The sequence below is a fragment of the Prunus persica genome, chromosome G2 (assembly GCF_000346465.2).
Source record: "Prunus persica cultivar Lovell chromosome G2, Prunus_persica_NCBIv2, whole genome shotgun sequence".
Taxonomy (NCBI): Eukaryota; Viridiplantae; Streptophyta; class Magnoliopsida; order Rosales; family Rosaceae; genus Prunus; species Prunus persica.
In genome coordinates this window covers 18,392,810-18,417,970 of record NC_034010.1, presented here as the reverse complement: position 1 = coordinate 18,417,970, position 25,161 = coordinate 18,392,810, and the positions used below count along the sequence as shown (strand labels likewise).

Here is a 25,161-nt window from a genome sequence, read left to right as displayed (position 1 = left end):
TGCTGCTCTCCGGGGATGTAGGCATAGCCGAACCTCGTTAAATACTGTGTCTCATCTACTTTACGTGCAGCTCAATATTCGCATATATACCAATTCATTTTACAACATTCCTGTTATTACCAGCGTATTATTTAATGATTCTGATTTTCCTGTTATTGCCACTACTTATCAGGCTAACCACATTTTAGCAGACTAACTAATTAGAGTGACACGTGGATATACTCTATCAGGCCCCACTCAAAAACCTTTACAACAGTTTACATATTATAACTCCATTTTCACAATTTTTTTAAAAAAAATCACAAAATATATCAACAGAGCAGATGCTGATGCTAATCTCACAATCTGGGTTGGGCCACTTCAGTTATCCAGCCCAAAGATATGTTAAAACTGAACAAATGGGGTCAATAAAAATATCTCTGAAGAAGATGCATTTGATGCTACGAAATGACATTGGATGTATGCAAAAACAAATAGTCTGCTGTTGAGATGTACAAAAAATTCATCCAGGGCTTGTGGACGGTCCCTTCTTTCTGCCTGAGAGAGAAGACCGAGTGATTAGAGAAAGGGTGAGAAAGAAGCAAGCTGCGGTGACGAGCACCTTCCAGCCACGGAGGACGCCGGAGTTATTGCTGCCTGTGGTGGTTGTAACTGTGATATCATCCTGTTGCTCTTCTTCTTCGTCTGGTAAACATACAAAACGAGAGAAAACCTCCTCTGGAAAACATATATACAAGACAAAATATAGATTCATTTATTATTTTGCTTTATTTTATTTTATATTTGGAAATAGTTGGAGTGAAATTATGAAACGCGTCAATAAAACATCACACCTGCCTTACCTTCTTCATCAGAGTCCCCAAGGATCATACTGAACGATATTGGATCATAAGAAGAATCTGTAGAAATACTCATCATATTATGATTCTCTTCTTGTTGCACCTGCACAAGTCGGATGCCCAACTCCTTAACCAGAAGCCCAGATTTCATAATTACAGAAACAACCACTTCATCGCCCCCTTGTAACTGATCATCCTCGACACTCCAGTGGCTTAACCATATCATGTCTTCTCCTTCATCTGGAATACCGTAGTGTGATGGTTCATACGCCCCCCTCAGACCCTTGCTCTTATTTTTGACTCTTATATGTGGCAAACAATTGTGTTGGATATCATAGCCAGCATTCGAATAGACAACAAAGAAAATCAAGCCTCGAGTTCTGTGATTATCAAGTAATGGCACAGTAAAAGATATTGAGGACCCTCTGCTTTTATGGCTGAATTGGCCAGGAACCTCATTCCCACCAAAAAATATGCCGAATATACCACATTCGTCCAGTCCCTATATATATGCAATAGAACTGACAATATTAGTAAACTCTTTCCTGTGATCGTATGAGAGAGAGAGAGAGAGAGAGAGAGAGAGAGAGAGAGAGAGAGAGAGAGAGAGGGAGAGAGAGGTGCACACCTGGACGGGAATTGGATCATCCTTTTGTAAAATGGGTGCCATTGATTCCAACAAGTTGCACAATCCAACGATCTTGTTGTCTGTATCTACACTTTCAATGGCTAGTAACTTGAACTTGTACTGCCACTCAACTAGGTTGTTGCTATTAAATGATGTGGCGGCCTCTGCGCGACGGGATTGATATGTTATTTTCACCAATGAAATGCAATCTACAATATCCAAGTTGTTTACTTTTGGTAACCCCAGAAGCGATTTGAGACTTGTACACATGGAAAAAGAGAGTTTATCGAGCCTCGCTAATCCTTTGATACAATTTGGTAGGCTACAAATTGGATTATTCCCTAGATTTAATCTTTGCAATGACGACATATTATTAAAATCCATAGGAAAGGCATCATCCGAAAGATTGCACCCCCAAAGACTTAATTCTACTAAAGAGAATGGTAAAGAACACGAGATACTCAAACTTCTTTCTAGCCATAACTCATTTATCGGAATTCCATCTGTCTCAAGCACTTTTAACGAGTCCATGTTCCTCAACATCTCAATTGATAACTCCTTTAGATTTGAGCAACCAGATATAATAAATGTTTCAAGTGATTTTAGCATACAAATGTTCTTGGGAAGCAACCTAATCTTTTTGCAATCTTTCATATTCAAGTAAATAAGTCTCTCTAGGTTTCCAATGGATCCATGGAGATAAATCAGGCTCGTGCAGTCTACTAGAACCAATTTCTCTAGATTTGGGCAATATGAGAAGTCAATGGTTTCTGTAAGGGAATGAGAATGGCTGAGATCAAGGGTCTTCAAGGACGGAAGATACTGTTGAGGAAAAAAATGTACAGAAGAAAACAATATGGGGAGTTAATTTTTACAAATATATAATTTGTTATCAAACTAAAAGCCTAATGAAAATGAAAAAGAAATTGAAAAGGGTAGAGAGTGACATACTTTTGTTCCCTTGAATACTTGTCTCAGACCGCTGTATTGCATTTCAAGAACAATAATGCTTCCCAAAGGAAAATCAACGGGTATAGAATCTAAAGGAAATTCAAGCCAACACAACCATCTTAGTCCACTACAAAATTTTGCGTAACATCCGCAGAGTTTTACATGACTAAGATGGAGTAGTTTTAGTTCCTGCATCCGTGAAAATGCATTGGTTTCCAAGACTTTCTCATTTGAGTTTATAGTAGGGCACATGTGCATGTCGAGGACAAGACCTTCAATTGTTTCCGTACCCTACAAAAGAAAAGGAAAAAACATTTGGAAAGTTTTTAAAAGAGGAAAAACAAAAATGTGTACAAATAATGCATATTTCTTACATTCTTTTCCGTCAAGATTTTGAAAGAGTCCTTATGATGCCATACTCTACTACGCTTCCAAGGCTCCTTTGATTCTAAGCGAACAATTTCTCTTCCCATTCCACGAATCAGGTCGTGCATCTGCACCTTGTCCCATCCATCAATAATCACCAAACATCTATCGATGAGATTTTGAATGCCAACAATTGTATAGAAATCACATCCATCTAGTATTTTAGCAATGTAATCTTTGTCCATTCCGATAAAGAAGCAAGCAATGTGGAGGAATAATTTTTGGTCATGGTCATCTTGCAAAGAGTCATAGCTTACTCTTAGTTTATTTATTATTTCACCATTTGGAATAACTTCTAACTTCTCCAATGCACTTTTCCATAGACATACACTTTCCCCCAACAAAGAAGAACCAAAAACTTTGAGAGCTAATGGAAGTCCTCCGCAATGATCGACTAGCTTCTCTGAATATTCTATGTAATCTTCAATGGGATGGTCTTGGCCAAAAGCGTGCCAACTGAAGAGCTCCAGTGATTCTTCTTGAGTCAAAGTTTCAACTGCATACACCTCAGTAACTTGATGAGCCTTTAACAGTCTTGCACGCCTAGTTGTTATGATGATTTTACTTCCCGGATAAATTTGATCTTTCATTTGAAATACTGCATCTAATTGGTCCGTATGATCCACATCATCGAGAACAAGAAGAACCCTTTTAGAGCTTATTGCATCTTCAATCTTAATTAATCCCTCACTAACATTGCTTATTTTCATTTTTCTCCCATTCAAAATGTCAGAAAGAAGAAGTGTTTGTATTTGAACTAAGCCATTGGGTTGCTGTGAAACTTCTTTGATATTTTCAAGGAAGCTGCTTCCTTCAAATATTCTAAAGTTTGAATTGTAAACAGTCTTTGCGATGGTTGTTTTCCCTATTCCACTCATCCCATAGATTACAAGTATGCCAACATCAGTTGACCTGCGTTGTAACCAGAAATTAATTCTTTCGACTTGAGAATGCATTCCAACCAAGTTGGGAGCAACACTCAATGGTGTACGACTTAGTTTGTCTCCAATCACTTTAACTATTTTCTGGATAAACTTTGACTCGTACCTAAAAAATTGCAATAAAAATGAAAGAGAATTCAAACATGCATGCATGATTTCATATACTTAAGTTAGAAAATACCATGGAAATAAGTTCAGAAAGTTAGAAGGTACAAATATATAATAGATGAGTGCTGAAAGAGTTAGATAGAACTTAAAACTATGTTTGCCATAACAGCTGGATAATAGGTATTTCTCTGTCCCGGATGCCTTTAGAAGAATCTGGATTGCTGAGGGTGTCTTGAGTGTTTTTGTGGATGTGTTTTTATCAATAATTTTTATTATTTTATTTGAAAGGACAGAATCTACCAAAATTTTGAACTACATTTAATAACGAGATACTAATTCAGTTGCAACCAAATAAAGAAACTAATTCAGTTGGTAGTAGGAATGAAATTTACCCATGAGCTTGATTTTGCAAGACCATCCCTGCCAGATCTGCAACCTCTGCAAGTGCCTCTCTCCATGCCTTCACCTTCGGCAGCGGTTGAGTTTTTTGGTGTCTAGCAAATGCCTTTGCAAGACTTCCTGTCTGCTTCTTTACATGGGATGGATACACATCGTAGAAGACAGGCAAAACGACATGGTCATTTGAGGTCTTTCTCTTGCGTTCAAGGATCATCACCAGCTCGTCAAGGCACCATCTGGATGACGCGTAGTCTTTCGAGAGCACAATGACAGAAGTTCGTGAGTGTTTGATTGCTTTCTGCAGTTCGGGCTTGATACCTTCTCCTCTCTCGACTTCATCGTAGTCTCGGAAAGTGCGAAATCCGGCGTTGACAAGGGCCGTGTAGAGGTGGTCAGTGAAAGTCTTGCGAGTGTCTTGGCCTCTGAAACTCAGGAACACGTGATAACGACAATATCCAGAAGTACTGGAAACAGAGGAGGTTTGTGGATCGGCTGCTCTCACAAGAGCCATGGATATCGACGACTTGAAGTGGTCAAGAAACAAACTAGCGTTTGCAAGTGTCTCATCGAAAGCCAAGCATGTTATGATGAATTGCAGAATTCAATGAATGAAAAAGACAGCTTACCCATAACTCCATTAACTTGACTTGAAAAGCGATTAGGCTAACGTTTACCAGCAGTAATCTTCAATGTCCTCCTTTCACTCTGTGACCTTTACCAACAGTTTCACTTGGCGCATTTTTTGTTAATGTCCATGTCATGGATTGGTTGGACCAATCGGTTGCTTCCATTTGGCACATTCGAAACGCTACACTTGGCAGACGAAATTCGGCAGTGGACTTTGAGTAGACAAAGAATGAAGTCTTGGCTTTGCTAGTTATCATGGGAAATGATTATGGCTGCGTATATCACATTAATGGGGTTGGCAATGTGTGCCTTTTGATATCATTACACTAGTGCGATCAATTTTTAATACATGATCCCTCTGTGATGTTTGTTCTTACTCTGTTAATGTACAGTGAAATTTTTCAATCTGAAAAATGATTCATTATCGAGAATTTAAATTCATTATAAATGCAATTCTTTGCTTTTGAACATTGTTCCGAATGGTGTCTGTTTTCATAAATTTTGAATTTACTTACCCCTTCCAATCTACGTCATTCGAGGGATTCGAACACAATCTAAGATTGGTGGCTGTTTTCGTAAAAGAAATCCAATTTATTATTTTTTTGTTGGTCAATAAGAACTTTCATTAAAGGAGGTAAAAGAAATCCAATCTGAGATAGCTGCCACGCTTGACACTCGCCAGAAGGAGGCGAGACTTGTTAATTCAAGGGATTCGAATTTAGGACCTCATTTAACGAAGTGAACATCTGGTTAGACATAGACTAATATCAAAACTAGCCCCTTGACACATGCTCACGCATGTGCCAATTGGTTTTCTTTTTCTTTTTTATTTTTATTTTTAGAATTAAGAAAAAATAACAGGGTAGTTATGTTCCATAAAAGTAGGACCTATTATCTTATTTAGTTTTTAATTTTAATTTTTTTAATATTAAAAAATATGAATTTACGATATTATCCTCATTTAATTAATAATTTCAATTCTTAATGTTTGAATTAACAAAGGACATTTTCTGGTATTTTAAATGTTTCACCATTCTCTACCTTTTGCTTTATATATATAGATGATAAATGAAAATTAAGGGTGCATTTGAATTTGACAACCAACATACAGAGATAAAATCTATGAAATGCAAAGAACGTCATTTTGGCGATTGAAACGTAAGATGTATCTTTCAATGTGGGTCTACATATAATGGATCTTGTAATGTTATCTAAATCTCTAAACCTATTTTTTATTTATCGAAAGTTAGGAAGGGGAGGGGTATTCAAACATTATCGAGGTTTGAAAGAGGTTTGAACCTGAGACCACTTGTATGCAAATCAAACTCTTTTTTCACAAGATTAGACTTCGTTGGCTTATATATGAGCTCTTCCAATCCACTATATTTTTTCTTTATGATTTTCCCGAGGCATGGGTGAAAATGTTTTGGTAACATAATTTCAAACGAAGAAATTGCTTTTGATAAAAAGTTAGTTAGTGTTGTAAAGTCAAGAATGTGGAGCCCAAAATGGTAATGATGATGCTTGCCAACACCCACGTAAAGCCAAAGAAGAATGATTAAGAAACCACATTGTTCGGCCTACAAATAACGCTTCCCTCTCACTTGTAATTGTGAGAATAAAATATTCAATGAAAAGATCAGGCTTCTACGCCTTCTCTCTATCTCAATTCTCTCCATAATCTCTTTAGTTTACAACACGTTATCAGCACGAATTCGCTTTCAAAAATACCAGTTGCTCGGATGAATTCCATCTGCTTCAATACCTTTCTTTCTCAAATTTCCAGCTATCAACCTCTCAACTGTAGCAAAGAGTATAGCCCTCTCTAAAACATGTCTACAAACATAGAGGAAGAAGAAAAGGCCACAAACCGATCAAGCAAAGGCATTATGCGCAGCACTCAGACATGGAGGAATTGGATGAAAAACCCTCCTACGCCTTGGAACAGTTCATAACTGTCGGCAGAACTTTCGGTTCACTGTTGATCAAAACCGGTTTGAAGCTGAGTCTATGGAGAAGTCATAATAGCTAGAGTCCAGCTCAGTGGGTGTTACCTGGGCTACGAGATTGCTGTAATCTGCAGTTCCTTAAACTCATGGATGAACAATTAAATGAGATGCCAGAAGTTCCTCAAAATATGGACAATTATGTAAGGGCTTGAAGTCCTGAAATATGTACAGAAAATTGTAAAAATATCCATACCATGAGAATATGTGATTTTGACCCAGAGTTCAAAATCTAAGGGGATTGAATGTCTACGCCATGAGAATATGTGATTTTGGCATGAGATTAAAAATCTAACAGTGTTGAGAACCTAAAGTTCCATCAGTTAAATGGACAACTGAAAATGGTACTTAGGTGACGAGGGGTAAATTTAACGACACAACCAAAACACAATAACCTTCACACACTTTAGAACTTGACCAAGCACACTTATGACTAGTCAACTGATAGTCAGAAACAATCACAATCAAGATTGCATACAAATCATGCCACAAGGTACCTGCAACACTAGAAGATTACTAGTGACAACCTAAGCACTCAGAAGGACCCGTCAATCTAGGCGTCCCTTGTGCTAGCAACAACTATGGTGAAAGTGTGTGAAATCATCTTAATCAAGTAAGCAGCAAACAGCAGATACAGATGACTAGTCAACTACCAAGAACAAGTAAACAGCAAACTGAAGATACAGATGACTAGTCAACTACCAAGAACACAAACCCAGAAAATTTACAGAGATGGAAACCAGAAACTGTTCACCCAGAAACCCACCATTGGGAAAAACTGGGGGTCATCAACCGACCAGGCAATCCACTAAGTAGAAAAAGATTCTTACAAAGGAACACAAGCAAGCTCAAGCAAAACCTAGATCTATTTAGGAAGATGAGCAATACCTCCTTTGTGCAATCTTCTTCTCCAACTTATCAAAGCTTGAAGCTGAGTTCATCATGGCAATGGCAGCTCCTTCTCAGCTCGTTCATCCCATGGCACTAGCTTTCAAGCTCCAACTCAAAAACGAAACCAGAATTTGGATTCAAAGAAGAATGACCAATTTCCTCAAGAAACCATTCTCTTGAAGAAATTAGTCTTGAATCAAACCTAGATATAAATGAGAGTGATTTATGCAGCTAGATGAGATTCAAAGACACATGCAGTTTTTCAGGAGGTAGAATTCATTTCGGAAAAACTCATAGATGTCATAAAATATGAAGGTTACTCTTGAGGAAGAAGAAGCGAAAGTTTGCTATGAAACTTTCCAAAACCTATCCCCCAAGAGTGACGGCTGCAAATGAGGGAATTGATAGCCTTTTAAAGACAAAAATTCCCTTAGGTCAGAATACCCACATGGCAGCAGAGAGAGAAAGGAGAATAGGACAAAAAGGTTTGTTATCCAGCTGGAAATCCTACAGAGCAAGGATGACTAGTCATACGAGAAATAGATGACTAGTCATCATTTTATGAAAACAGTTTTAATGCCATGATATGCAATGCATACTTACCTTTGTCAAATTGCTTGAATCTCCATAGGATAGTTGTTAGTTAAGAACACCTAGAGAAGCTATTCTTAATCTAAGCATGAGCTTGATAAACATAATAAAAATCCTATTACAAAATTGTCAAGGGAAGCCAAAAGAAATAACTCAAAATGCATACATTAACAACAACCCTTGAGGTATTATTGCAGATTGTGGTACGCCACATATTTCTTTGGCATAAGAAAATGATGAATTTAAAAAAAGTTCGATTATGTTATAATCGACACCTCAAGGAAGAAATATATTTTGTGAATTCCGGTTGTTAAGAATCCACCGCGAAATGGATAATATCAGTATAAACCTCAAATGATGAATTGAGGCTCCCCACATATTTTGTTATATCTGGGCGGGAAGCCCATGGATCCAAATATATGAGAGATCCCGAACTTGAGGTTATGGGTATATAGTAGTTAATGCTCTTCACTACTATATTGTGATATTATCGTGGCTTTTACTCAATTCATATTTCATGTCCATTTGAAAAGGGCGAATAAATTCTGAGTTTGTGTTTAGCCCAGGCCAAAAGTTCCGGGCTCCCATACGTTGAAATATGAAATTTGGGAGAGCCGATGTGGTTATTTGAACCTATAAGGCACAAGGTTCCAAACCGTCATTTTGGAAATGATTATGCATCTCTATACTCAGTTTTACCAAAAAAATTTAAAGAATAGTATAGAAGCGCGACTTTACTCTGTGACACCCCGACCTAATTTTAACCATATATTTAATTTATTTAATTGTGAAATTAAAATTTTATCTTCGGAGTAAGATCCGATAGTCATTTTTTGATGCGTAACGATTTTTGGGATTTGAGTGACACCATAGCATAGAACTCATCGATACGAGTTCGTAGACATGTAGTGGGCCCAAATCGGAATTTTAACGGAGAAGTTACGGTCAACGGAAGTGTAGTGGCACAACCGTAAATATTTCGAAGCAAGAATTTTAAACAGTAAGGGGTGTATTTTCGGGTGTATAAAGCCACTTTTACATCCCTTTACACCTTCGGGGATTGTAAATGTGGTTTTTGTTCCAATTGGTAAGATGTAAATCTAAAGATGTATAATTGAATTTTTTTGTCTTAATTCGTTTTTGTATTAACTTTATAAAATTAATTTTGTGCGTGTTAAGTTTATTTTATTTTTTTCAAACAAATAGACCTAAAAATATTTAAATTTGGAGAAGATATGATTTCATCCACAAAAAAATTATCAGAAGAACAAGCTAATATATATATATATATTACCTATTAATTAATTGATTAATTATGAGTTTCACTGTAGAAGTGCAATCAGCAATAATGAATTATTTTATTTTATGTGGCTACAAATTAATTATGAAATTTTGTCTAGCAACTACTCTAGCCGCGCGTCTTGGGCAAGTAGGTTTACATTAAGTCTTTTTGCTCACTTTTGTTCATATTTTCTCACATTTTTGTATGTAGGGCCCCGCCTATAAAAGATGTAAAAAAGGATGCACATGTTCATCTAAATTTGCATCTCACGGTTGTGATGCAAATTTACAATCATTTACACTTACCCATTGTAGGTAATTCCGATCACAAATGATATATATTTAACATACACCTCATTATACAACTCCCTACTGGAAATGCTCTTACTAGATAATAATATGTTAAGTTAGATTCAAAGCGCTAAAATCATTCACAATTTAAAATACCCAACCTAGACCCGTTTACAGATTATAGTTCTAAGTTTACATCAAATGCCTTTCGAATAAAAACTCTGTTGCAAAGCCCTTTCAGGTATTTTAACTTTGCAGAGAAAATAGATCTCAGAAACAAGAAGAAGAATTGTTAGGTTGCTATTGAAAGATCCCGTAAAGAAAACATTTGTATAAAAAAAAAAAATAAAAGAGAGAGAAACAATTAGAAGACAGGGAAAGATGAAGAAGAGGGCGCAAAGTAACCAACGCTTACGGAAGAAAATAATGTCTGAAAGAAAAAAAAAAAGTCACAAAATATATCAACAGAGCAGATGCAGATGCTAATCTCACAATCTGGGTTGGGCCACTTCAGTTTTCCAGCCCAAAGATATGTTAAAACTGAACGAATGGGGTCAATAAAAATATCTCTGAAGAAGATGCATTTGATGCTACGAAATGACATTGGATGTATGCAAAAACAAATAGTCTGCTGTTGAGATGTACAAAAAATTCATCCAGGGCTTGTGGACGGTCCCTTCTTTCTGCCTGAGAGAGAAGACCGAGTGATTAGAGAAAGGGTGAGAAAGAAGCAAGCTGCGGTGACGAGCACCTTCCAGCCACGGAGGACGCCGGAGTTATTTCTGCCTGTGGTGGTTGTAACTGTGATATCATCCTGTTGCTCTTCTTCTTCGTCTGGTAAACATACAAAACAAGACAAGTGAAAATCCCAACAAATTAGAGAGGAAACTTGTTTTTCAAATGAATAGGGACTGACCTGTGAATAGGGGACTAACAAAATATAGATTCATTTATTATTTTGTTTTATTTTATATTTGGATATAGTTGGAGTAAAATTATGCAATGCGTCAATAAAACATCACACCTCTCCTATCTTCTTCATCAGAGTCCCCAAGGAGCTTATAATACCATATTCGATCATCATAAGAAGAATCTGTGGAAATACTCATCATATTATGATTCTCTTCTTGTTGCACCTGCACAAGTTGGATGCCCAACTCCTTTACCAGAAGCCCAGATATCATAATTACAGAAACAACCACTTCATCGCCCCCTTGTAACTGATCATCCAAATTCCAGTGGCTTAACCATATCATGTCTTCTCCTTCACCTGGAATACCGTAGTGTGATGGGCAATACGCCCCCCTCAGACCGTTGCTCTTATTTTTTACTATTATATGTGACAAATAACTGTGGTGGATAATAGGAGAATCATAGTCAGCATTCACATAGACAACAAAGACAATCAAGCCTCGAGTTCTGTGATTATCAAGTAATGGCACAGTAAAAGATATTGAGGACCCTCTGCTTTTATGGCTGAATTGGCCTGGAACCTCATTCCCACCAAAAAATGTGCTGAATATACCACGTTCGTACAGTCCCTACATATGGATGCAATGAAAATGACATTATTAGTCAACTTCCTTTGATCAAGAGAGAGAGAGAGAGAGAGAGAGAGAGAGAGAGAGAGAGAGAGGCGCACACCTGGATAGGAATTGGATCATCCTCTTGTAAATTTCTGTATAATGCGTACATCCGTATGGGTGCAATGGATTCCAACAAGTTGCACAATCCCAAGAGGTTGATCATTTCTACATCTACACTTCCAATGGGTTGTAACTTGTACCTGTACTCCCAATCAACTAGGTTGTAGTTGCAACACAATCTGGTACAGCGTTCCCAGGATAAACGGGGGTATTGATACGTTATTTTTTCCAATGATATGCATTCGGTGATATCCAAATCGTATAGTTTTGGTACCCTGAGAAGCGATTTGAGACTTGTACACTTGTTAAAAGAGAGTTTATGGAGCCTTGTTAATCCTTTGATACAATTTGGTAGGCTACTAATTGGATTATTCCCTAGATTTAGTCTCTGCAATGAGGACAAATGACTAAAATCCATAGGAAATGCATCATCCGAAAGATTGCACCCCCAAAGACTTAATTCTACTAAAGATCAGGGTAAAGAACCCAAGATACTCGAATTTCTTTCTAGCCATAATTCACTTATAGGAATTCCATCTGTCTCAAGCACTTTTAAGGAGTCCATGTTCCTCAACATCTCAATTGATAACTCATTTAGATTTGAGCAACCAGATATAATAAATGTTTCAAGTGATTTTAGCATACAAATGTTCTTGGGAAGCATCCTAAGGTTTTTGCAATCTTTCATATTCAAGTAAATAAGTCTCTCTAGGTTTCCAATGGATCCATGGACATAAATCAGGCTTGTACAGTCTACTAGAACCAATTTCTCTAGATTTGGGCAATATGAGAAGTCAATGGTTTCTGTAAGGGAATGAGAATGGCTGAGATCAAGGATCTTCAAGGATGGAAGATACTGTAGGGGAAAAAATGTACCGAAGAAAACAATGTGGGGAGTTAATTGTTATAAATATATAATTTGTTATTAAACTAAAAGCCTAATGAAAATGAAAAAGAAATTGAAAAGAGTAGAGAGTAACATACTTTTGTTCCCTTGAATACTTGTCTCAGACCGCTGTATTGCATTTCAAGAATAATAACGCTTTCCAAAGGAAAATCAACGGGTATAGAATCCAAAGGAAACTTAGTCCAACACAACCATATTAGTCCTGTACAAAATTCTGCATAAGATCCGTTAAGTTGTACATGACTAAGATGGAGTAGTTTTAGTTCCCGCATCCTTGAAAATGCATTGGTTTCCAAGACTTTCTCATTTGAATTTATAGCAGGGCACATGTGCATGTTGAGGACAAGACCTTCAATTCTTTCCGTACCCTACAAAAGGAAAGGAGAAAAACATTTCGAAAATATTTACAAGAAGAAAAACATATATGTGTACAAAGAACGCATATTTCTTACATTCTTTTCCGTCAAGATTTTGAAAGAGTCCTTATGATGCCATACTCTACTACGCTTCCAAGGCTCATTTGATTCTAGGCGAACAATTTCTCTTCCCATTCCACGAATCAGGTCGTGCATCTGCACCTTGTCCCATCCATTAATAATCACCAAACATCTATCGATGAGATTTTGAATGCCAACAATTGTATAGAAATCACATCCATCCAGTATTTTAGCAATGTAATCTTTGTCCTTTCCGATAAAGAAACAAGCAATGTGGAGGAATAATTTTTTGTCATGGTCATCTTGCAAAGAATCGTAACTTACTCTTAACTTACTCTTAAGCTAGTCACCATTTGGAATGACTTTTAATTTCTCCAATGCACTTTTCCATACACCTATACTTTCCCCCAACAACGAAGAACCTAAAACTTGAAGAGCTAATGGAAGTCCTCTGCAATGATCGACTAGCTTTTCTGAATATTCTATGTAATCTTCAATGGGATGGTCTTGGCCAAATGCGTGCCAACTGAAGAGCTCCAATGATTCTTCTTGAGTCAAAGTTTCAACTGCATGCACCTTAGTATCTTGATGAGCCTTTAACAATCCTGCGCGCCTAGTTGTTATGATGATTTTACTTCCTGGATAAAACTGATCTTTCATTCGAAGCACCACATCTAATTGGCTAATATGATCCACATCGTCGAGAACAAGAAAAACCTTTTTGGAGCTTATCGCATCTTCTATCTCAGCCATTCCCTTGCTAACACTCTGTATTTTTACTTTTCTCCCATACAAAATATCAGAAAGAAGATGTGTTTGTATTTGAACTAGGCCATTAGGTTGCTGTGAAATTTCTCTAATGTTTTCGATGAAGCTGCTTCCTTCAAATCTTTCAAAGTCTGTATTATAAACATACTTTGCAATGGTTGTCTTCCCTATTCCACTCATGCCATAAATTACAAGTATGCCGACATCATCTGATCCATCTTGTAACCATAAATTAAGTTCGTGGATTCGAGAATGCCTTCCGATCATGATGTGGGGAACACTTAGGGGTCTACGCCTTAGTTTTTCTCCTATCACTTGAACAATCTTGTTGATAAACTTTGACTCGTGTCTGAAAGTTGCAATCCAAATGAAAAATATATATCAAACATCCTTGCAATAGTACAATTCGTCAGCCCAACTTTGATTTGTTTGATTTGCTTAAATGAGAAATGAGTTAGACGTGTCATGCATATGCAATTCTAAATATGTGTTCAATTTTGATTTTATTTATTTTAAAGTAAAACAAGTAAAAATAATATGAAATCTCCATTAGTAACTCGTCGGAAGGAGTTATAAAAAAGAAAAAGTCCATTTTCAGTATTTCAACTTGTAAATAAAAGAAATGGTAGGAAAGAAATTACCCATCAGCTTGATTTTGTAAGACCATCCCTGCCAGATCTGCAACCTCTGCAAGTGCCTTCCTCCATTCCTTCACTCTGTTCGACGGTTGGGTTTTTTGGTGTCTAGCAAATGCCTTTGCAAGACTTCCTGTCTGGTTCCGCACATCGGATGGATCCACGTCGTAGAAGACAGGTAAAACGACATGGTCAGCTGAGAGCCGTTCAAGGATCATGACGAGCTCGTCAAGGCACCATCTGGACGATGCGTAGTTTTTTGAGAACACAATAACAGAAGTGTTGATTATTGCCTCAAACCAATAGTCAACAATATCGGCAAATTGACAAGTTGCAATGTGAATGCATTAATTGGCTTTTACAATAGTCAAAAGTGATGGCTATTGACAAGTTGCAATGGGAATGCATTAATTAGCTTTCACAAATGGTGGTAGGCTATTGTTGACTTGCCTAACCTTTGGCTTCTTTGAGAAGCCACTTCCTTTGGCTATAAATTGGAAGCAAATGGTTTTATTTGAGGAATCCAACCAAGTGTTGAGTAGAAGAGAAAAATAGCAAGAAAGGCATTTTGCCAAAGAGAGAAACAAATTCTCTCTAGTTGTTCTTTGCTTTGTATCATTGTTTTCTCTTCCTTTGTGAGTGAAGGAGGTTGGGTGTATTTGGGTCTTTGGGAAATTGAGTGGTAAACACTATTGTATATCCCCATTGATTAAAGTGGAATACTCCGTCGTCTCCAAACTGGATGTAGACAATTGCCGAACCAGTATAAATCTTGGTGTTCTTCTTGTTGTAATTTTCTATTCAATTTTTTTTTCTCCTGCCAGTAGTTGTTTATTTTTCACTCACAGTTGGTTGACGCTTCCGCACAACAAGTGGTATCAGAGCTCCAGTTTTCGACTGGGGTCTCGTAGGAGTGAAAAATTTGCTGGTGCTACAGTACTGTGAACAGTACCGTGAATAGTGCTCTGCTACAGTCTGTGAATAGTACCAGGCAGATTTGATGGCTGGAGAAAAAGACGAAGTTTTGAAGGAGAAGGAGTCGGCATCGTCGTCGTCGGCACCTACATCCAATAGACATCCAATTGCCACTACAAGGTTAGAGGTTGATAAATTCAATGGCTCTAATAATTTTGGTATGTGGCAATGTGAAGTTATGGATGTGTTGTATCAACAAGAGCTGGATATGGTTCTAGAGGATAAACCCGAAGATATTGATGACAAGCAATGGACGCGAATTAATCTCCATGCTTGTGCCACTATTCGATCATTCCTTGATAAAGAGTTGAAATACCCGTATATGAAGGAAACTTCTGCTAAGAAGTTATGGATGAAATTGGAGGAGAAGTATATGACCAAGAGCGCAGAAAATCGGCTCTTCTTGAAGAAACGACTCTTCCGATTTCAATATCGTTTAGGTATTTCTATGCATGAACACCTCAATGATTATAATAAAATACTGGCTGATTTAGCAAATCTTGATGTGATAATTCCTGACGAGGATAAGGCACTATGTTTGTTAAATTCATTGCCTGATGATTATGATCATTTGACAACTACTTTGTTGTATGGAAAATCCGAGGTGAAATTGGATGAAGTGTCTGCGGCATTGGTGAATCATGAGTGTCGTAAAAAGGAACAGAAGACTCAAAATTCACAAACTGAGGCACTTGTTGCAAGGGGTCGAACAGAGGAAAGAAAATCTGGGAAGCGGGGAAAATCTCGTTCAAAGTCACGAGGGAAGTTTCCTGCTAAAGATGAATGTGCCTTTTGTCGCCAAAAAGGTCATTGGAAGAAAGACTGCCCCAAATTGAAGAACAAAGAGAAGGAGAAAGCCGGTTCTGAAGCAAATGTTGCAAAATCTGGAGATGTTGATTTCGAGTTTGCTTTGGCTAGTTCATCTGCTGATGGTCACTCAACTGAGTGGATTTTGGATTCTTGTTGCACCTATCATATGTGTCCCATTCGGGAATGGTTTTCTAGCTTCGAGGAGCTGGATGATGGAGTCGTTTTGATGGGCAATAATAATGCCTGCAAAACACAAGGGATAGGCAAAATCTGTTTGAAGATACATGATGGAACAGTCAGAGAATTGAGTGATGTCCGGTATGTACCGGATATGAAGAAGAATCTCATCTCATTGGGCGCTTTGGAATCCAAGGGTCTCAAGATCATCATGGAGGGTGGAGTTCTTAAAGCTGTGTACGGGGCACTGGTGGTGATGAAAGGTACAAGACGAAATAACTTGTATTTCTTACAGGGGAGTACAGTTATTGGTGGAGCAGCTGTCACCGAAGCTGCTGACGCAAATAGCACAGACACCACAAGGTTATGGCATATGCGTCTTGGGCATGCTGGTGAAAAAGCGTTGCAAGGATTGGTGAAGCAAGGCTTATTGAAAGGTGCGAAGGCATGCAAATTGGAATTCTGTGAACATTGTGTGCTGGGTAAGCAAACTAGAGTGAAATTTGGCACTGCTATTCACCACACTAAGGGCATTCTAGATTATGTTCACACTGATGTTTGGGGACCTTACAAGAATGCATCTTGGGGAGGTAACCATTATTTTGTCTCCTTTGTTGATGACTTCTCTAGAAGAATATGGGTGTACACCATGAAGCGTAAAGATGAAGTCTTGAAGATATTCCTGAAGTGGAAAAAGATGATTGAAACGCAAAGCGGTCGAAAGATCAAGACTCTCAGATCAGACAATGGTGGTGAATATAAGTCTGATCCTTTCTTGAAAGTTTGTCAAGATGAGGGTATTGTGAGGCACTTCATGGTTAGGGAGACACCGCAACAGAATGGGGTGGCAGAGCGCATGAACCGTACTTTGCTTGAGAAAGTTCGGTGTATGTTGTCTAATGCTGGTTTAGGCAAGGCATTTTGGGCTGAGGCGATTACTTATGCAAGCCATCTCATTAATCGGTTGCCTGCTGCTGCGAATGAGGGCAAAACGCCCATGGAGGTATGGTCTGGTAAACCTTGTACTGATTACAAGTATTTACTCATATTTGGTTGTCCTGCTTACTATCATGTCAGGGAAAGCAAGTTAGATCCAAGAGCAAAGAAAGCTTTATTTATGGGATTTAGCACTGGCGTGAAGGGATACCGACTTTGGTGTCCAGATGAGAAGAAATTTGTTGTAAGCAGAGATGCGACTTTTGATGAGGCTGCTATGGTAAATCAGAACAAGCATGAAGGTGAAATTGAAGCAACTAAGACCATGAGTAGTTCAAAGCAGGTGGAGTTACTGAAAACTCCAGTTGTTCCAGTAAGGTCTGATACTACAGACACTAGTCCTACAGTTGATTATGATGATGAGGACAACGATGATGAAGAGGAGGCACCTACCCAAGAGCCTCCACAGCAACAAGATTCTATTGCAACCAGAAGATTAAGAAGGGAAATTCGAAAGCTTGCTCGGTTTACTGATATTGTGGCATATGCACTTCCTGTTATTGAAGATGATATTCCATCCGCCTACAAAGAAGCTGTCAGAAGTTCAGAGAGCTTGGAGTGGAAGAAATCTATGGATGAGGAGATGAAGTCTCTTCATAAAAATGAGACTTGGAAGCTGGTTCAGTTACCAAAGGGGAAGAAAGCAATTGGTTGCAAATGGGTTTATGCCAAAAAGATGGAATCTTTGGGAAAAGACAATGTAAGATTCAAAGCCAGATTGGTAGCTAAAGGCTATGCTCAGAAGGAAGGCATTGACTACAATGAGGTATTTTCTCCCGTAGTAAAACATTCGTCTATTCGTATTCTGTTGGCTTTGGTTGCACAGTTTGACCTTGAGTTGGCTCAACTTGATGTCAAGACTGCATTCTTACATGGTGATTTGGAGGAAGAAATTTATATGTCTCAGCCAGAAGGTTTTAAAGTTGCTGGAAAAGAAAATTGGGTTTGCAAATTGCAAAAATCATTGTACGGCTTGAAGCAGTCTCCAAGACAATGGTACAAGCGATTTGATAGGTTTATGATCGGGTATAAATACACAAGGAGTCATTATGACCATTGTGTATACTTTCGCAAACTACAAGATGGAACCTTCATCTATCTGCTTTTATATGTTGATGATATGCTTATAGCATGTAAAAGCAAAGTAGAGATTGAAAGGTTGAAGACTCAACTGAGTAATGAATTTGAGATGAAGGACCTGGGAGAAGCTCAGAAGATACTGGGTATGGAAATTGAAAGAGACAGAGCGAAGGGCAAGATTAGTCTGTGTCAAAAGCAGTATTTGAAGAAGGTACTACAACGTTTTGGGATGAATGAAAATTCAAAGCCGGTTAGTACACCTCTTGCCCCTCATTTCAAACTTAGTGCTTCTATGTCTCCTAGAACTGGTGAAGAGAGTCATTACTTGGCTCAAATTCCATATGCAAGTGCTGTTGGTAGTTTGATGTATGCTATGGTGTGTACAAGGCCTGATATTTCACAAGCTGTTAGTATTGTCAGTAGATATATGCATAATCCAGGAAAAGGGCATTGGCAAGCTGTGAAATGGATTCTGCGGTATATTCTGGGTACTGTAGGTGTTGGTTTATTGTTTCAGCAAGATAAAGTTACTGGTCAATGTGTTGTTGGATATGTGGATTCTGATTACGCAGGAGATTTGGACAAGCGTAGGTCCACTACAGGTTTTGTATTAGCTATTGCTGGAGGTCCAGTGAGTTGGAGGTCGATTCTGCAATCTACAGTTGCTTTGTCGACTACTGAGGCAGAATACATGGCGGTAACAGAAGCTATAAAGGAAGCCATCTGGCTTCAAGGGTTGCTTGATGACTTGGGGGTCCAACAAGACCATGTGGATGTTCATTGTGACAGTCAGAGTGCTATTTATTTAGCAAAGAATCAAGTTCATCATGCACATACAAAACACATTGACGTAAGGTTCCATTTTGTTCGTGAGATTATTGAAGAGGGAGATATTCTTCTTCAGAAGATTGGGACTGCTGACAATCCTACGGATATGTTGACAAAGCCAGTTTCGTTGCTCAAGTTTAAGCACTGCTTAGACTTAATTGGCATTTGTAAAATTTGTTGATTGCCCCATAGGGGATTGGGAGACGACTATTGGGAGTTCTACTTCGAGGGTTTGAGCCAAGGTGGAGATTGTTGATTATTGCCTCAAACCAATAGTCAACAATATCGGCAAATTGACAAGTTGCAATGTGAATGCATTAATTGGCTTTTACAATAGTCAAAAGTGATGGCTATTGACAAGTTGCAATGTGAATGCATTAATTGGCTTTTACAATAGTCAAAAGTGATGGCTATTGACAAGTTGCAATGGGAATGCATTAATTAGCTTTCACAAATGGTGGTAGGCTATTGTTGACTTGCCTAACCTTTGGCTTCTTTGAGAAGCCACTTCCTTTGGCTATAAATTGGAAGCAAATGGTTTTATTTGAGGAATCCAACCAAGTGTTGAGTAGAAGAGAAAAATAGCAAGAAAGGCATTTTGCCAAAGAGAGAAACAAATTCTCTCTAGTTGTTCTTTGCTTTGTATCATTGTTTTCTCTTCCTTTGTGAGTGAAGGAGGTTAGGTGTATTTGGGTCTTTGGGAAATTGAGTGGTAAACACTATTGTATATCCCCATTGATTAAAGTGGAATACTTCGTCGTCTCCAAACTGGATGTAGGCAATTGCCGAACCAGTATAAATCTTGGTGTTCTTCTTGTTGTAATTTTCTATTCAATTTTTTTTTTCTTCTGCCAGTAGTTGTTTATTTTTCACTCACAGTTGGTTGACGCTTCCGCACAACAAGAAGTTCGTGAGTGTTTGATTGCTTTCTGCAGTTCGGGCTTGATAGCTTCTCCTCTCTCGACTTCGTCGTCGTCTCGGAAAGTGCGAAATCCAGCATTGACAAGGGCCGTGTAGAGGTGGTCAGTGAAAGTCTTGCGAGTGTCTTGGCCTCTGAAACTCAGGAACACGTGATAACGACAATATCGACAAATACTGGAAACAGAGGAGGTTTGTGGATCGGATGCTCTCACAAGTGCCATCAATGATGAGGTGTTGTGAACAAGCAAACTGTCGGATGGATGGAAATGACCAAATGAGAGGATCATCCATCCGTTGACTTAAAAAGCTATGATTTTGAGTCAAGCAAACTGTCGTTGGTACTGTAAAAGGTATTGTTGGATTAGTAAAAAAGGTTTCTTAGTCAATTTACTTTAGGAACGACTACTTATTACTCAACAAATGAACTCCTTACTGTTGGAAATTAGGAACGTTATTAAATTGTTATTTAGTTTCCTTTTATTAGTTGATTGTAATTGATTTGGAGTAGTCTTCAAGTAACCTAGTTTTCCTAGTTAAGCTTGTAATATCTCTATAAATACTTAGCCTTTTGGCTCTATCAATAACAACTGAGAATTATTCTTCTTAACAAAATCTCTAATTTCACATGGTATCAGAGCACTGATTCTAGGGCGTCTCTTGAAACTTTTTTTACAAACCTTATTTTCTTCACAATCCGATGTTTCACAACCCTAGTTGCTAATCTTTGAAATCTTTTGCCAAATTGAGAGTCGTTGGCGCTTTTCATCCCTCACCCATGATGGGTATTCATCTTGTATAGTCGTCTTATTCACCCTCTCCTCAATGATCAATATTTTATTCCCGCTACCAAAGCCATACCATCCCACAGTTCCTACATCTAACTAAACCAACAGTCGCACCCTTCTTTGGCTCTGCAATTTCCTTATGTTTTTCATACAAGTATTGCTCTCTATACAAATCATATTGAGCCATCTCTAGTCATGCTCTCTGTTGCAATCAGATATTGAGCCCATGTTTTGATGTCTACTACGCTTGCCACAACCACGGCATCTTCGGCCTTCATCGAGCCTACCCATCATTTTTTTAAGTCGTCTACGCTTGCGGCAGGCACGCCGTCTTCATTGCGATTCCTTCGTGAGCCTCGTCACTGCTCACTAAGCCGTTTATTTCCTCCGTGAGCCTTGTCACCGCTCACCGAGCCGTTATTTTCCTCCACGAGCCTCGTCAACGCTCGTCGAGCCTTTCATTTGACTGTTCTGCCGGTCTCTGTCTTCTTCAGCTGCTCTCTTGAGTTGCCTTTTCGCTTCTCAGTTTGAGCACCTTATCTTTGTCTTTGTCTCTGTTCATGATTTGCTGGGTTTCCTCCCTTACTATTCTCTTTTTTTGAAGTTTTTTTCTTCATGAGACAGCCGTATGCTACCACATTCCCCTCTTGCATTTGTTTCTGCCATGAGACTGGCATGTTTGAGTCTCTTTACTATTATTTCAATTTCTCTTCTTTCAAATCTTGACCATTTATCAGTGTCAAATTTGATGGGGAGATAGATGCAACTTTATTTGGGTGCTGCTTCCTTCAACTCACGACTCTCATACATCGTCGGATTTGAGAGGAGCAACAACCCCCTTTACAGCAGCACACCGCTGCTCCATTTGCCTCCAAATTTGCCTTCATTACAACAGTGACACAGCTGCCCCCTCTACAGCAGTGACACCACTGCCTCTTTATCAGCAACCTTTGGGAGTAACACCTTTCACAATCTCTTGTGCAAGTTGGACGTTCTTGATATCCACCCTCCAACTTGAGGGGGAGTGTTGGAAATTAGGAACGTTATTAAATTGTTATTTAGTTTCCTTTTATTAGTTGATTGTAATTGATTTGGAGTAGTCACTACAACAAAAAGTGAAAAAGACGACCAGAAAACAACGACGGTCTAAGTGAAAACCGTCGTGGTTTTTAAAAAGACGACGGTTCTAAAAACACCGTCGTGTAATACAACCTTAGACAACTAAAAAATGGAGATTCAAATGGCTGTTCAAAAACAACGACATACATAATTAAACAACCGACGTCTATTTGAAACAGATTTCCGCAGTGTAAAATCAATGCCAACAAAGAACGGCAGAAGTTATGAATCGACCGACGTAGAAAGTAAAGACGACGATTTCAATAAAAACCGCCGTTTTTACTCATAAAATAACACGACGAGGTTTTCGTATAAGACGCCGTATAATTACAAACAAATCCACGGCTTTAAAATACAAAATATCGCCGTATTAAATTAATGTACAACGACGGAAAATATAAATATATCGACGTCATTTGCGTATAGTTCTACGACGTTATCTTTAAATCGTACAATAAAATTTAACGTCGTATTTATTCATTTTATACGTCGTACCTTTAATTTTAACCGTTGTCTTAATAAGAATTTTTGTTAACAATTTTTTTCTTTGATTTTCTTATCCTACGTCGGTAGATCTACTTAATGACAAGAATTGAAATAACCACGACGGTTTATATAGAAAACCGCCAACATAATCAGATTTGTCTGAGATCCCAAGGGTTACGAAATCTTACCAGATGGAATTCTGTTCCACATCATAATCTTAACAGATGACACAGATTTGCAATCAGAGAGACAATTTTTTGGAAGTTGATGATGTGTGTGCGTTTGTGTATCTACAAATATTATACCTAACGTCGTTGCAAATTTGCAATCAGAGAGACAATTTTCAACGACGGTTATATTATACCTAACGACGTTTAAAAAACAAATCAACGTCGCTAAACAAATATATTACGTCGTCTTAGTCTTACTTAAGACGACGAAAAACGACGACAGTAATAAAAAAACAGTCGTTGTTTTTATATTCTTATTTTATTTAAATCTGTCCTCCAAAAAAGAAACTTTACATATTCCAGAACATTAATTTCCTACATTTAAAATTTCCTCCGGAAAAAAAAAACTCTATTTATAACGCACTGTAATTGAAAAATAAACTGAAAGGTCACGGGAAAAAAAATTCTACCATGACGCGACAAATTTATAGAATAAATTTTTAAAACCAACGGCGGTCCTTACAAAAAAACCGCCGTTTAAATTGTAAAATCAACGTCGGTATGATCGACGTATATTATAGAAATCCACGTCGGTACATTAATAAAAACGACGTGTTAAATAATCTACCATGACGCAAGTTATTACTTATGTACTTTAATTTTTGAGTTTACTACGACAGTACCTACAACACTACTGTCGTATTTATTTACCACGTCCGAAGTTAAATGTACCGTCGTATTTTGTAATTTATACGTCGTAGTTATATGTAACCGCCGTATTATTTTTTTGAAATGGTTTTATATGTAATCAACTTTTCGTCTACCTGACATACACATGCGCTGTTTCCAAACCCGATTAAAAAGTTCAATCTCCCAGAGAAAACTTTTAGACTTTTTTCCTTGTCAGAGCACTGTCAGAGTATCTCATCGTCTTCCTCTCGTCTTCTTCGTCGTCTCTGAACTTAAACATAATCTTCCTCTTGCTTTCATTGCACGCAAAAGGTAAGCTTTCATTTTCACTATTTTGGTTGCTGTTTTGCATGCTCATACGTTTTTTGTTTGAAAAATCTTTTTACCTTTTTTCTGGCCAAAATCATTTTATTTCTTTCCAAGTTCGATAAAATATACAGACAAAGAGGGAAAGTTTCCAACTTTGAAGACAACTACCTCAACTAAATAAGACGACGGTAGCTTCTTATGTACGTGGTTAAATATGTAGACCACGACGGTTCGTCAGTCGTTCTAGCGTCGTCTGAAAATTGACAAAGTTGTTTTTAAAATTATAGTCTTTTTTTTATTTGCTTGTTTAATTGCAGGTTTGATTTCTCTGAACAATGGTTTTTGTTTTTCCCTAATTTGATAAAATATAAAGAAAAAGAAAGTAGGGTTGGTATCTAATATAGACGACAGTATCTTATTGTTTTACGTCGTGTGAATGTTAATACCACGACGTCATATTAAAATACCGTCGTCTATATAAGATTCCAAACCTTTCTTTCTTGGCCTTGTATTTTATCAAATTAGAAAACAAAAAGCATGGTTCAGAAAAATCAAATCTGCAATCAAACATTCACAGAGAAAGAAAGAAGGGTTTTGGATCCTTATATAGACGACGGTATATTACGACTGACGTCGTGTGAACATCAATACCACGACGTTATATTAATATTTCGTCGTTTATAGTTAATTATTTCGTCGTTGTTTAATTACCTTGGTTTTAAACATTTATTACGTCTGAGATTATTTCATTGCGTCGTTTAAAATCATATCATACGTTGTATTTTATTAATAACTGTCGTTTGTGTTCTTAATCTTTTCCTGAAATATTTTCACTTGCAGTTTTGTCTGTAAAAATGGTTTCTCACCAAGACCAAAGTAAGGATTCTGGCTCCAAGAAAAATGGAGGTAAGGACCTTGGAATGGTACCTCCTCAAGTGAAGCCTTCGAAGAAGATGAAGTTTGCTTCATCATCTGCTGAGACAGAACGAACCAGCACGACAACAATCTCTGATGATTCAAAGTCTGGTCGAGGTATGAGCACAATGCCTCGTGTTGTGAAGAGAAAACTTCAGAAACTGGGGCCAATTGTTGAGTACAATAAAAGGGGGAAAGGAATTGGCCAAGCACATAGTGAGATGCAGTCCTACATTGGTGTGTTGGCACGCTCCAGAGTTCCACTTGTGGACATGAAATGGGCTCAAATCCCCAAGGATATAAAGGAGCAGATTTGGGAAGCAGTTGACATTGCTTTTGTGGTAGGTCAAGGGGACAAGAGCTCTGTGTTAGCTTCTGCTGCCAAGAAATGGAAGGATTTCAAGTCTACACTAACGAGGCAATATATCCTTCCATACACCAATGACAGGGAGAGATTAAGCCAACCCCCTGAAACATATAAATTCATAGAGAAAGCACAATGGGATGCCTTTGTAGCTTCAAGGTTAT

General features: G+C 37.9%; 1 protein-coding gene and 1 pseudogene across 3 annotated transcripts; both read right to left on the bottom strand.

The window, feature by feature from the left end:
• Positions 334–4,826, bottom strand: LOC18770478 (TMV resistance protein N). Of its 2 annotated transcripts, none has more exons than XM_020556282.1 (6): positions 4,286–4,826; positions 2,793–3,891; positions 2,419–2,709; positions 1,468–2,289; positions 834–1,341; positions 334–717 (listed from the first exon to the last, which is right to left on the bottom strand). In XM_020556282.1, the coding sequence occupies exons 1-6, from the start codon at positions 4,801–4,803 to the stop codon at positions 503–505; spliced, it is 3,453 nt and encodes a 1,150-aa protein (XP_020411871.1). In that variant the 5' UTR covers positions 4,804–4,826; the 3' UTR covers positions 334–502. The 2 variants fall into 2 exon arrangements, with proteins under 2 accessions (XP_020411871.1, XP_020411872.1); XM_020556283.1 differs by having other exon boundaries at positions 843–1,341.
• Positions 10,463–21,054, bottom strand: LOC18771088 (annotated as a pseudogene). Its single transcript, XR_002270308.1, has 7 exons — positions 20,145–21,054; positions 14,379–14,651; positions 12,985–14,086; positions 12,610–12,900; positions 11,624–12,013; positions 11,004–11,520; positions 10,463–10,813 (listed from the first exon to the last, which is right to left on the bottom strand). The product of XR_002270308.1 is annotated as a TMV resistance protein N (transcript).